Source organism: Neopelma chrysocephalum, unplaced genomic scaffold (genome assembly GCF_003984885.1).
Source record: "Neopelma chrysocephalum unplaced genomic scaffold, ASM398488v2 Primary Assembly neopelma1_42, whole genome shotgun sequence".
NCBI classification, from domain to species: Eukaryota; Metazoa; Chordata; class Aves; order Passeriformes; family Pipridae; genus Neopelma; species Neopelma chrysocephalum.
Window position 1 is genome coordinate 8,543,367 of NW_020897700.1, and position 15,027 is coordinate 8,558,393.

Below are 15,027 nucleotides of genomic sequence, written 5' to 3' on the forward strand. Positions count from 1 at the left end.
GTTACAATGCTGTTTAGGCTTTTGGGTCTCCTCTTTGAGCCCTCAAAGCAAGACATGATGGCCAGAAAAGAACATAGTCAAAAAAGCAGAAGCAGCAGTCAAAAAGTAGGAAGAAAACTGAAAGGACAAAAAAATGGGGGCATATTTACATTCCTAAACTTTTTTAAAATTAAAAGCCTGCAACAGCATGGCTTGAAGGGAAGTGCTGACAGGAACACCCATCCTGAAGCAGCTGAGCACCTTTTTTTCTCTGAGGTCCTTCTGATGAGCAGGGACAGTGAAAAAGGGTAAGTATTAGAAAAGTGGGAAAAAACACTATAGAATCAGAATGACATTTTGAGAGGGGAGGATGAGAAAAGGGGTAGAGAGCATCTCATGTCAAGTAACATGTAAAAAAAAAAACACCAACCTGAAGGAGAATAAATGTCAAAAAGGACCAGAAAGACAAGGGGATTCATTTGGAAGAAGGACATTACAGAAAATAAGTTGTGAGGAACACAACTAAAGAAACAGTTGAGAGGTTGATGGAAGAAAAATCTGGAGAGATCTTTCAAAAATGTCATCTTATAGAGTAGATACAGAGGGATGGAAATTTACTCAGCATTATCAGCAGAAAGGAATGATCTAAAATCAGCACCTTCTTACCTCCTTTGTTTATCTTGTAAATGTTGTACATACTCATAGCTGACCTTGGAAACAGCAGTTCTTATGGCACAACTCTGGCAAATCTCCTGAACCCTAAACCTCCTCAAAACCTTCTTTCAGGTGGTGATAGAGAGTGGAAAAATGGCACCTGCATGTTACATTGTCCACTTGGGCCTTTCCCATTAGCTTTTTTTGAAGAATGTGAAAAAACCTCCTTGCTAGAGCCCTTTCTCTTGGCTGTATGCACCAGGTCCTCTTTTGGTTCATGAGGATGGAGAGGAGAGGAAAAGAGGGACTTGACACCTGTTGCTCTTGGCAGCAATGGACTTCTCATTTCCTGGAGCTCTGGTGCATCTCAGCTGTGCACTCACGCATTCAATGGAGATCACACTCCCCCTGCACCTGTCACCTTCATGTCCAGTCCAAACCAGTATGTTTCAAATTTATGAATTTTCTCCCTTGCACTCTTATTTAATGGCCCAGAGAGCTTTTATAAAGTGTAGGGGAACACAGTAAGTTGTTATGTCCCTTCGTTTTCTGAGATTTCTGGTTTGTTGTGCAAGGTTTCTAAGTGAAGGAGCGAAACAGCATATTAAATGCAAATGTAAGTATATTCTCTAAATGAAATGTAAGTATATCCTAGAAACACCGATGAGTGCAAAGAATCCACTTAGAACATATAACCAAATGTTATTTAATATCTTAAAAAGTAACACAATCCAAAATGGATATTTCACACAACACTACATAAACAACATGAACACAATATTACCATATGGAGGGACTTTCAAATATAGACTTACAAAAATCCCTGTCCTTTTTTTCCTTTAAATTATTATACTAAGCATGACAAGTAATCATCATTTACAATATGGTACACTGACACAATAAAAACCATGTTACAAATGTGCTGTTATAAATCAGTAACGTTAGGGAAGACATTTCATGAACTGCAATTATTTCATATGAAATACTATACAATATAAACAGAACATCCATCTTGGATGACCTTTACAGCAACCAGAGACCAAGTAATTTTTTAATTTTTTTTCAGTGCAAACACATTTATACAAGGCAGTCTTGGCTGCAAAACTCCCTTCTAACATACAGTAAGTCCCACTTGCATTTATTAACTCATTTAAACCTAATGCAACAGCCACATTCAGTCACTCACAGAAAATTACCTGCAGAATTATGATCCCTTTAAACTTAAATCTCCTCCACATATAAAAGTAACATCTGTGCCAATTACTCCAAGGGCCCTTTCATACTTCTGGGTGGGTATCCTTCGGGTGGCTCTAACCGCTATACAACTCGAGGGCAGTGCACCACATGGGAAATCACCCTTCCGAGGTGGGGAACACGTGGCGGCTGTCACGGCATCCCGGCTGGGTGGCTGTGCGTTTCAGCAGGGATTCAGCCCAGGCTGCCTTTCCAGAGCCAGGTGCATGTGCGTGGCCTTCTGCTCCTTCTCTGCATTTAGTGTCTTGGGGCAGGGGGAGGAACACGGAAACCCTCAGCTCAGAACTGAGCTTCAATGGAGTTAACGACCCATTCCCATCTCTCTCAGATTCGCGGGAGATCAGGGGAGTTAAGCCAGATTTACACTCACATATCTGAAACCAATGTTTAGAGCGCCACTATGAAGTGTGATAGTCCCGTTTTTTTCTAGCACCAGCTTGGCTTTTGGTGGGTCCACTGCATGCCTCTCATGCAGGAATGATGCACTTTAGTTATGCTGGGGGGAACATTTTAGATATATATCTGGTTTTTTTAAAGAATTTTGTAAAAAATAGAACTTTTCTCTCTAATACTGTACAGTTTTCTTCAGAAGAGTAAAGAGAATTGTAAACTGTGGGTAGGACGACAGATTAGGAGTGCTATTTGCTTTCTCAGCACAACAATTTGAACAATTGCGTTGGGAAAAGCACTGCAAAATGTATTTGAAAAACAGATTTCTAATTAACATAACTGTTTCTAAAACCACTGCTGGCAGTACTTGTATGACTGAAAACTTGGTTTTGGCACTGCTAATCCAAGAGCGTCTGCAGGGCTGTAAAGCAGTTTCTCTCTTACTTAAACAAAGTGAATGCATCAAAAGAATAATTTCGGAGTATAAACATGGAACACTTTGGTTAACTATTAAACTTACTCCAGTAACTTTAAGAAAGCAACCAGTTAATAAATTAGTCTGCAGACTCTTAGCCTTAGCTTTTTTCCAATGGGCCTGGACAAAAAGCAGGGTCAGTGAACTCTGCCTACTTCACAGGCTCACATGGTACCATGTCAAGTGCTTCGAGGCCCTCAGGCAAAAAGGTGTGATTTAAGTGCAAAGTATTATCTGTGTTTATGATGGCCTCTGAATACTGGTTTGCTTGTTCTCTTTTCTAAAAATGACTACTGTTGGCAAACACTTAGGCCACGGTTTTCATTAAAATGTTTGTTTTCCAATACATTTTTACTTTTTAAAGTTGAGTGAACATTGTTTCGCATATAACAGTCATTTTACAGTGGTGCATGGAGCCAAACAGCTAATGACTTCTTCTAATTTTTAAATGAAATACTTAAAATGGAAAAAATTAGCTCAATTGATGATTGTACATTAATTTGCACCAGGATAATGGTACTAGGTTTGCTGAAAAGTGTTCATAAATAGGGATTTGTATATAAATGTGATCTGCTTAGGTTCAACTGCCACTTTCTTCCTTTGGTTTTTGGAAAAATCTTTCTTTCTTCCCTCTTGAAAGGTGGCTTGTTGCAGCTGGCTACTTTTCAAAGTCAGCTTAATTCTTCTTGGAAACTTGCCCATGTTCTTCGAACAACAGGCACATACCTTGAGTAGGGACCCTAATACTGCTCCCAGCAAAGTCAATTAAAGGCTCTTGGTAATTTCTATAGGAGCATGTTTAAGATGCACACAATCTAGAGACCAGAGTGCATATCATTAAAGGAAGAGCCACTTCGGGGAAACCATGACGTACTAATGTTGACAAAGATGGAGGCAGAGTAGGGCCCAAAGTATCTGAAGGCTGACAAGAAAATACCCACAGTGTCTTCTGTTAAACCCCAAACTGTCAATCATATTTCACAGACTGTAGATGTTTCTAATTTTCTAAATTACAAATACATTTTCAAGTTCTACCAGGCAGAAATTTAGCAGTAACTGGGGAGAGGATGGAAGGTTTCAGCCTCCCTTTCACTTCTATCCCAATTATGCAGCCTTGTCAAAGTCTTTAAGTGACTCATCAGAAAGCCATCTTTTTAACACTGTAGAAGGAAATCGTGGCAATGGAAACATGATGACTTCATATGCAAGCATTGACACACAAGAGAACGCCATGACCTAATGCTTCGAAGTTTTTAACCTTGCTCTGTACAATACACTTTTCATGTTGCTGCATCTCATCAAATTCATGGAGGTAGTTATATGTGTAAAAAAAATTACCACAAAAGTAACATGTTGTATTATAATAATACATATTAAGTGTGCAAAATGCCGACAGATTTGTGTTGACCCTTTACAGTTGAACACAATACAGATTCAACCTAATCTAACTCTGTAAACCTTTAAATTGATACATTAGAAGAATGATAGATAAGCAACCACGTAATACAAGGCTATGATTTCATCAAAGGATTAGGGTGACATAAAGCACTCAAGCTCCACTCTCGTGGTTTTGTTACAAGAACCTCAAGATGGAATTTCCTTATATTCCATTGTTGATTTTAAAAGGAAAAAAAAATAAATCAAGATTAGAACGTTTCTATTTGAAACTTCTGTTTACATTCCATATTCCAAGAGTCACATTAATATTGGTACAATGCCATGTCAACATTAATATGACATTTAAGTTGTCTGCTGGTCTCTGGGAACTTTAGGAAATAACATACTATACAGTTCATAGGTATGTACTATCGCATTTTGTTGGAATTATGTCTTCTGTACAACCAGCTGCCTGCATAAATTCTGATTAGCTTATGACAAACAATTATTTCTCCAAAGGTGAAATCTGTTTTTGCTCTTCACATTTTAATACTGCTGTTAGTATTTCAGATCATCACTGTAAATTTTATCAGTTTGACATTTTTATTTACTGATTTGATACATACTACTGATGTCAGAGCTCATCTCAGAAACAAAATCACAGTCAGCCACTGCATAGTATATGACAATTCCCCACAAAAATTCTGACTCTACAGTTTGCATGGAATAAGTACGGCTGGAGTTACATATTGAATAATAAGATGCGTCATGCAAAGCATTATATGGTAATTAGAGCACATCTTGGAAGGTATGATAAGGCAGAAGGCTAAAGGCCAAGTGACTTTGATAACCAACCAAAAGCACAATAATTTCCTTTATGTGCACTGAAAGGTCTTATTGCTCCTATGAAATGGAAATTATACACTGAAATCAATGAAAACAGACCTGTGCATTAACTGGGTGTTTTTGACAGAACTGGAAACTGATTGTGTCCAGAGTTAGAGAGTTGTTTTATAAGTAAATGAACTATATCCAACGGTGTAACATAAGGCTGAATCTTCAGTAAAGACTTCTGATGAGAATAAGAGAACATAAGTGAAGCTCAAATGACTTTGTATACAGAGTAATACATGTCACCAGAACCTGATGAAAATACTGGATTTTAATATGTACAGTTGGGTTTCACACTTGTGTTCTACAAGAGCTAGATAGGGTAAACTTCCCTTTTATATGAAACAATTTGGGCTGTTGCACATTTTAGTGTCTTTGTTATTCTATCACCAGTTTGTCTGTTCTGATAAAAGTCAGTTCGTTGCACTACCAGGTTGCATGAGTAACAGAGCAGAACGTGACCCTATACCTAAAAATTACTCTTGGAGTTTAACTATCTGTAGAATTTACTCTGCAATAATTAGAATAGTACTAATTACGTTGGAGTAACAGTTTAGGGAGAGCAATTAGGATGTACTGTGCCTACAGGACTTAGATTTTCTACTGCAAACCAAGTGGACACATTTAATTTCTAGAAACCAGACATGTCCATAAAATGCTAAATTGCAAATAACATCCACTGAATAAAAAGGCCAGAAGTTTATAATTCTCTAAATTTTGTTCTCTGATAATCACTACACTGTATGCTATTTTTAATAGCCTAATTTAGGCACTCTATTTAATAAGCTACATAAAATAGATTTATGTCCTTCCACTAGAAAGAAATCAATTCTTCAGGCCATACTTGTCATTTATATCATAAAGGATATTTTTGTTCCAAGAAATTAGTTATCCTGATTCTTATATTAATGGCAAGTTGCAATACCAGAAGTGACACAAGAATTAGATTATCTTTTGAAAATATGTGAATTATTCTGAAGACATTTGATATATTTTGTGTCACTCCACATTGTGGCTCCATGACAGTTATATCTTTCCCTTCCCTCCCCACTCCCCCCTCTATGAAAAGGCCCACCTCCTCACTGGTGACTATGGAAGGTCAGGTAGCAAGTCTCATTAAGTAAACATCTCTCATACTTTTGAAACAAAAGAAGAAGCCATCTCCCTTCCCACCCTCCATACTTAGCAAAAAGCAAATCAAAACAAAACCCAAACCTCCTTTTACTCGCTTAAACAGGTATTTGTAAAATTGTGTCACAAAAATGCACAGTGAAAATGACTGATTAGTATTAATAATTCACAGACAGAGCTGAGGTCATCACTTGTCATGTTTGGCATTGTTTTTCCTCATGGTGATCCTGGCTGGTTACTTTCAGCAGTGGCTCAGTTTTTGAAGTAAAAAATTATCAACTCTGCAGCAGAGTTTAGCTTCTGACCAGGGGCATCACACATCTGTGGCATTTTTTTAAATGAACTTGGCAACTGCATGGACATTGAAAATGCAGATTACACTTACAGTGTCTAGACTTTCATATATGTGCTCAGTTACAATTAAGTGAAGCAAAAAGTGTACATATTATCCCTACTGCTATTCTGTTGCTACGGAGCCGCAAATGTGAAAAGCAATACCTCGAAATAAAGATTTCTTTGTTGCCCCTAGTCTACATAGCAGCACAGTTTAAGTAAACACTAAAACTGTGTTTGAGATGTTTGTTTTATTTTTCCCCAAAGATGTAAACATCAGTCCCAGTGTCGTAAACTTTGCTGTATAGGACGAGACAGACGATCTGAGGCAGGATGACTATCAGACACTAGTGACAGAAGCTTGCAGGCAGCTAGCAGGTTTCTGCAGTTTCTCAGCTTCACTTGTGGGTGGGTCTGCAGTGGCTCGGAAGTTGAACGTTGGGCCTGCACCTCCATGTGCAGGGCTCAGAGCAGGGTTCTGACGTCTGTTGCTTTCAACAATACTTGAAGTGTTGGATGCCAGGCTCTCACGAGTACTGGAATGGAAAAGAAATATATATACACTCATATATGACATGCCTATATATCTACCAGACAGGAAAGGAGAATAGAGTGTTTTATAATAGGTTTCCTGTGTTTGCATGTAATGTCACATCAATGAGTCACCTCGTTTTGATGCTACACATATGTTCCTCCAAAATGCGTTCCAGAGGTGCTCAGCAGTCATCATACTGTAACACACAGGTACAGCACTAAGCACAGCTGAAACTGTCACACAAAGTGTAAGCTGAACCAATATCAAGCATCTAGATTTTTCACCCAAAGAAACAGCTTCCATCTTGCATTTGAACATACTAATTTTCTTTCCTGATTGGTGCATTTTTGCACGAAGTAGCTTCATCAAATCAGCTCTGTGACTAAGCAGAGCTAGGACAGCAATCATGTAACACAGCATTCTCTGTTGTCTTCTTTTCCACCTATGTTTTTATACAAAAAATATTAACTAAAAGTCCTACTTTACATTAAACCCACAATGCTTCTGAACATAACACTTCAATTTGCTTTGCTGCTGAGACAATTGCAACTTACCAAGATACTGAGAAAACTGTCTAGTCTGTGATCATGCCCTGAACAACCAGTGCTGCTATTTCATCAGAAAATGGACAGTGTTCCTTTAGTTCTAACATATCATTTATCCACAGGAGTGACGGGACACTTAGTACTTTAAAAGATTAAGCCTTTTAATACATCTAATTATGAAGGCAGAGAAGCCTTTATTTTAGTCTACACTTTTAAAAAACTCAGACATGGCATGCTAAGACTAGTTTTATCACTACTACTCTTTTTGTTCTCTTTACACTCTTTAGTAATTTTTGATCTTCAAATAATGTGTTCCCGTGCAGAGAGACATTTGCTTTCAAATAGCCATGTGGCCCCTGGTTATGTAACCTTCACTTGTATCCCTACTTCTTTGTAAAATGACATCACCACTTGGTATGGAGATGTTTACAGAATATATTAGAGGACTGAATGCAGTTGTTAAATAAGCACTAGAACCAAAGATACTAATGACAAGAGTTTCATAGTCAGTTTAAAGTCAACCTAAATTTACCTGCTACTGAAAAGGGCAGCTCTTGCCTGCTTTGTGTGGACCTGACCCTGACACATGTTTCTGCCGCTTCCCTGATACCAAGCCTTGCAGCCAGCCAGATCAGGGACTGCTCTCAGTTAAATACCAGCCTTCAGAAAAAAAAAAAATAGTGCTAGCATCAGGAGAAGAGTAGGAATGCACAGCTTTGGATGTGTCAGGGGAGAAATGTGTCAGTGCATGGCATAGAGGAAGGAAGAAACACCTTGCCTAGTTGTAGGGCAGATTTAAATAATCTTAAACTGACTGAATCTGGAAAATCAATGATGCTTTTAGGAAAATTCCCACAGATCTTTTAAATTGATCAAAATGGTACTGATAATCTTCTGCCAATGAGTGTCTTCCTGTCCATAGTTCCAAAGAGCTATGATGGGTGATGTATATAGTATGTGATTTCTGTGAGCTGCAATGACATATGGTGCACTTCTGTTGCTCATTTTTTGATTCTTCTCCTTCTGCTTTTTAATGAAAATAGATGCAAACCTTAGTTTTCAGAGATGATTCCTTATGGGACCACTGATTCCAGATCATTTTCAATTCTGGTATTAGAAACTGACCATTACAACATGTACACACAAAGACTGCAGCAAGAATTTTGCATGCAAAGTAATGCCAAAATTATGACCACTTCTTTCTTTAGCTGACAAAGGAGCAATAGTATTATATAAGCTCTAAGAATAAAGGAATAAAATTAATCTTGACAGCTAACATTTACTATATACAACTTGCATAAAAGCAATACACAAAATATTGTGAGGATTTCTTCCCAATGGTGATTGGTATGTTCACAAACTTTGAAACAAAATACTTTGGAAGTCAAAAAACCATTGCAAATCTCTGTAACTACATCTGGTTGGTTTCTTTGTTTTTGTTTGTTTGGGGTTTTTGTTTTGTTTTGGTTTTGTTTGTTTTTTTTTGTTTTTCTGTCCTTTTTTCAATTTGTCACACTTTAAACATATACTTCTTCTTTCATAGTCTGGAATTGGTAATTTTGATTCCCTAGCAATGTTGCACACTTCAGTTTGAATGAAAAGATACCACCTCACCTCAGGAAGTAGAGAGTCACATCATCAGTGGAGGCAGGAAGTTGAAAGTTACATCATCAGTGAACGCTTAAAGAATATACCTGAGGAACATCACTACGTGCATGTCCTGTTCTTATATTCTTCCCCAGGTATCTGCTAATGGATGCTGTCAGATCTAGTCGGATTTTAGCAGATGGATGCTGGATGGCTATTTTGTATTTCCTGGAAAAGGGCCGTGGAGTACATTTTTTGTTCTAAGGTAGGAAAGTAATAACAGCATGGTAATTATAGCCAAAGGGCTGTATTCACCCTCAGCTCAATTTATTTTTATAGACTGATACCAAGGAGTGGCCAAAACTCAGCAAAATCATCAAATTTAATAATTTTGATGTAATGTTCATGAAAAAGCCTTTGAAATATCCAGACTATATGCTCACATATTCTGTTCTCTTGCTAGCTAAGTGTGGGGGGAAGCCCCACAATTAAAGTTTGAGGTAGTGCAAAAGTGAGGCCGTGTTCCATGGAAGCAGTGGAGCTGGTTAGATGGTTTCCATGGACACGGCCTTGGGTTGCAGGGAGTACAAGGTTAAGACGGTTTGATAATGTGCAGGTGCTTGGATTCCTGGATGTTGTTGTAAGAATATGTTTGTGTTGCGTGTGGGAAAGTAGAAGGTAGTAAACTCAATAAAGGCTGCCTGCTGCACTGAGCAGGCAGACATCTCTTTGTCTCACCATCCTCGTGTGTCTTGTGTGTCCTTCTTTTCCCCTCGGACCAAGACCTCACGACAGGTACCCCACGACAGCTAAGTTTATGTTAAACAGAAATTTTAGCTTTTGTGTAAATAACTAGGGAAGAAAACGTCTACCTTTGCATTAACCAGAAACACAAGTTTGATATTCAGCTAGCATAAAAAAGTAGTCCAAGAACTGATGTTTAATCCAGTTAATACCCTATCCTGGAGGTGACTCATACTCTGTGGAGTAAGGTAGGCTGAGCAAGAAGCAAACACCATGACATACTCCCCCACAAAAACCAGCTGCAAGTATAGCACTTCAACTAAAGGAAGAGATTACATTTAAAAAAAACCAGTGCAAACAGCTTCATACAACAGTTGTATGTGAGAAAGATGAGAAGCATCTGCAGAACAATCAATAACACAACAAATTCAAAACCTTCTCAAGTTTCTTTTTTAGGGTGAACTCAGTGTAAGTGGTACAATTTACTCAAATTATTTTTCATTATTTTACTCAGAAAAATTATACATTTGCTAAAGGCCTGCTCTAGTTTGATAATCACTGCATGCTGCATGAGGCTCACTAATTGTTCCCTTGTCATTGACATCAAATGGGAGTAGCCATCAAATCCAAAGGAATTTATTTCACAATGACAGGACTTCAACTGAAAATGAAATTTAGTGCTGCGTAGAAACACAAAATTTTTCACATGCCTTTCTGGAAGCCTTTGCTATAGATGTAAAAACCCACATATTTCTGTGGAATAAGAACACCATTTACAGAGGGAAAAAAAAGGCAAAAAACAAAACAAAAACAAAGCAAAAAAAACCAACGATTTTTCACCTAATACAAACCCACTCTTGAAGGTTTTACTTTTAAATACAGGCAATAAATAATTTAAGCTTAAGTAACATACTATAAGAAAACTACTATGGTAAATTATTTCTGTGTTCTTAGTGTCATTCTTCTGAACTCTGATGGGTTGCCATCCAGGCCAAACAAAACTGGTCAAGCTCCATTCTGTCAAGGAGCTAGGACTGCCAAAGGTCAGAGAGACAAGGAAAAAGACTCCAGGAAAGGATTCTAAACCTGGAAATGAGCTTGTGAAATCTCCAGGGCAGGGAACATACCAGCAACTCTCTCCTCCCTACACCTGTAAGACTTCTAGCACACTGAGACTTCCATGATGTTTGAAATCCCTGGAATGGAAATTACTAACCAGCACCACTACATGCAAACACCTGGACTCTTTTCCCAAGCATCTTAGGCAAGGCACCTCTCTCTCAGATGATGCAGCGTTGAATCACCTCCGAAGTTCAAATATCCTGAGTACTTTAAGCATTGTAGGGGGAGTGGCTGTTCCAGTCTCACCAGTTTGGAATGGTAACTAGATATACTTCCAATATTTGTGAAGAAAGCAAACAAAAAAGACCAAACACAAAATAATATAATTTCCTGTTTTTGTCTGAGCCAAAGATTATGCCACCTAGTCATGCCTAGTCTTCCCATTAGTCTTGTTGATAGTATCTTAGAGGGAAAGGGAAAGGGGCACTAACACGAGCTCACCCCTTCTATTCTAAATGCAAAACCAAGGTTAATACAGAAAAAAAAAGATACAGGGAGGTTTTCAGCAAACAGAAGAATGAACTAATACAGAGTCAATGCCGCAAATGGTCATTGCCTTCTTACGGTATGGTGGGAAACCCACACATCTGAATAGAAGATTCCAGAGAAAACACTGTCTGAAAATGTGTGAAATTGTTTAATACAGCCCTACATTCTGTCACCAATACTGCACACATATAACTATAAATGGAACTTCCTAGTCTGTAAAGTTGCAATGAATGTGACAGTCCTACCGTGGAGAGTTGAACCCGCTGTCCACAGTAATGCTGCTGCTGTCCATGCTGTCCAGGCGGGCTGAGTGGGTGGCTCTCTGGTTGTTGCTATTTTCTGTTTCCTTCGGGGTGAGAAGAGTAAGATTCTTCTCAAACTTCCGCTGCAGATCTCTCTCCTTTTCTCTCTCTAGGAGCCACTGCATTGTACCAACATCATCCCTGTTCTTTTCTTCCTCAGCATTTTTGTTCGTTCCTTCCTCTGAGTCATCATCATCAGATACGTTGTAGTAGTCGAAGGAGGCCTCCTGGTTCCCGGCTGTCTCTTGCTGTCTCTGAGAAACGGGCATGACTTGTGTGACTGAGGTTACTATCGCTTGTTCAAGTTTCTCACATCTGACTGGCAATGTGTCAGAGGGGGTCTTTTGATGGGGCTTTAGCAGAGGTGTGTTAGACTTATGATAACTATTCACAGAAAGAGTGTTGTGCAGAGGTTTAAAGAGTGTATCCTTGCTAAATATTTCTTTCCTTTTATCAAGGCTACTTGATTCAGCACTATGGTGTTGAACCAGCCGCCCATTTGCAATCACCTCTGGAGTTTGTCCGGCAACCACTGAACCACTGCTTGGGCCCTTTGGGGACTCCTCCTTGTGCACCCCAGGCTCCCTTGCAATATGTTGAGACTGTCTTTCTGCGGGAGTAATTTTTTTGAGCCCATCAGTCCCTGTGAGCGTATCATGATCCTCTTTATTCTTTCCCAGTGGTGATGGAGCAGTCAGCACAGTCTCACTGGATGTGTTGCACTGAAAATAGTCATCGACTGCAGATTTTGTTGTGCAGGTGTTGAGCTCACTATACGATGGCAAATTCTCTGTAAGCTTGCTTTGTTCCAATAAGCTACAAGAACTGGGGGTTTCTACACTGCCACTAGCTTTTTCAGGGATGCAAGTCTCTTTGTAGCTTGCAGATGAAATCAGAGCCCTTTGATGACTGAGTGACTGAGATGGCCTTAAGGTACTATCGTCAATGTAAGTTTGACTAGTTGTTTGGTCATCTGGGCTACAGCCTTCACCTAGATCTTCAGGTGTTCCTAAAGTTGCTGAGCCCAGAGGTCCCTTGGAGTTATCCATGGATCTAGACCTTTCTTTAGCCTTACTGGACCGCTCATTCCTCGATCTTCTATCCTGTGTATGGCTGTGGCTCCGATGGACCTTGGAGTGAGAGCTTCCCCTGGAAGGTTCAGGGAAAGGCATTTCAGTTCTTCTTTTGGCCAGCTCACCAGACACATCCCACTCTGGTGTCATGGGAAAGTGAGATTCAATCATGTTAGGATTGCTGTGCATTATATAATTATCTCCCTTGTGTTCTATTATAAAACAGCCTTCCCGTGGGGATCTAGTCAAGGGATCGTAAAACTCATACTCCCTTTCAGCAGGTATATCCAAATGAGAGCCATCTGACGGGTCTCCTTTGGACACCCGGGTCTTGCTGTGTGACCTCGATTTCCCATGAGACTTTCTGTGATTCCTGCTCTTTTTACTTCGTCCACTGTGGTGAGCTGAAGATCCTGCTTTGCTTCGTTGAGCTTTTTCTTCTTCAAGTTTCTTCATTAGTGCAGTGTGTCTCATGACATTTTCCACAGTCAAGTCTGGGTTAATGCGCCTGATAATCTCCATTTCTACCTCTCTAGGTATAGTGGTAGGGGTGTCCTCGTCCCTTAGTGGCCACTCCTCTGGAGGAAACTGGGCAGAGAAATTTGCCAACTGTTTTGTCTTGTCCTTCTTAAAACTTAATCGGAATAATTTGAGTCCAAATTTCTTAGACTGCTTTTCTACATCCTTAGGCTTTGTGAGCGTCTCTGCTTTATATGAAAAATTGACAGTACTTTTACTTTTCTCAGTAGGTGGGACCTGACATAATGAGGGAGGACAGTACGAGTCTTTACAGTCTTTTGCTGATTTCCTCTGTAGGGTAGATGCATGCATGCTGTGCATGTCTTCTCTGCAACAATGGCAGGAGTCGCAGTGGTTTTTGGGTAGTGTTCGGTCCCTGACGCATCCCGAGGTGGAGGGAGTTATAGTTCCTTGTTGTGGAGAGGTACATTGAGACCTGTCAGGTATCCTCTCATCCAAATGGTACCATTTACTGTTAGTTCTTATGAGAGATGGTGTTATAAAGTAAGTCTGTGGGGTTACAATGAAATAACCATCCGGAGTTGGGTATATTTTCCTCTCCCGTACAAGCATATTCAAAGTATGTCGAAGGATTTCTGGACTGGGTGTTGGAACTCCTAGAAATGACAGTAAACACATATCAGGGACTGCATAAAACTGCAGAACTCTCTGGTTTCCCCCTCCCCAACAAAAAGCTGTTTTTCCCAACGTACAAGCTGGAATATGCTGAGCAAACAACTCCAGTAAAACATTTTGTTAGGCATTCTTTTCTCTGTTTGTTTCTCCACTCATCTCCTACCCTTCAGACATATCAATTATTAATTAAATAGAAAGGAGGCCATTAATAAAATGCTAAAAAAAAAAAAAAAAGAGAGAACTTAAGAATTTCTAGTCACTTCCATTGTGCAGGTGACCATAAGGTATAAGATGGAAACACTGAAAATAAAAGTGTCAGGGGAAACATTTCACTTTTATTCTTCTTCCAACTAATATTTATATCCCAATTCACCAGAACTATTCTTAAAATGCCTTGTCACATATAAAGCAGTTATTTGTTACTTTTGATGCCTAAGTTGTTTTTTCACAGAAGAATACTACAAAGAAAAAAAAAGGCATTCCCTCAAACTGCCCCTTCGTCAAAAACTTGATCGAGCTGATTTACTATCCCATTAAAGCATGTTTGAACTATATCGGCTTCTCCAAAAAAAGACACATTCTGAATTATTCAGTTCATCTTACCGAAACACACTTTTCCATTATGCTGGAAGTTACAGATTTAGCTATTTGCTTCTCAGAGTTCCTTGCCTTTCATGTGAGATGCAAGGGACACTACCTAAGTGCATGTCTTGCATATTGAGAAAGGGACAAATACAACAAGCCTGCACCAATGGCACATGGTAGACTTGGTATTGTGAGCCTGGTCCTTCCCACTACCAGTAGGCCTGCTGGGTTCAGAGTGCAGGACCAAGTCTTCAATACTTTAATCAGATAAAATACTGAGTTAGCATGTTGTGTACAGAAGTAAGTTCCATCTAGAGTTAAGGAAACAAGAACTTTAGTTCACAGGCTAATTTAAAAAAATCTGTTTATGCTGAATAAAAAATAAAAATACTTCCAAGTTTTCAGT

General features: G+C 39.2%; 1 protein-coding gene across 7 annotated transcripts in view; it reads right to left on the reverse strand.

Annotated features, from left to right (window-relative positions):
* Window positions 1-1,315: 1,315 nt before the first annotated feature.
* Window positions 1,316-15,027, reverse strand: part of STOX2 (storkhead box 2) — a 149,483-nt gene continuing 135,771 nt past the window's right edge. For all 7 annotated transcript variants that reach the window (XM_027676637.1, XM_027676638.1, XM_027676639.1 and 4 more), the window contains 2 exons: window positions 11,752-14,017; window positions 1,316-7,020 (listed from right to left, as the gene is read on the reverse strand). In XM_027676637.1, coding sequence (XP_027532438.1) covers window positions 6,825-7,020; window positions 11,752-14,017 — 2,462 coding nt within the window. In that variant the 3' untranslated portion in view covers window positions 1,316-6,824. The remainder of the gene's footprint in view (window positions 7,021-11,751; window positions 14,018-15,027) is intronic.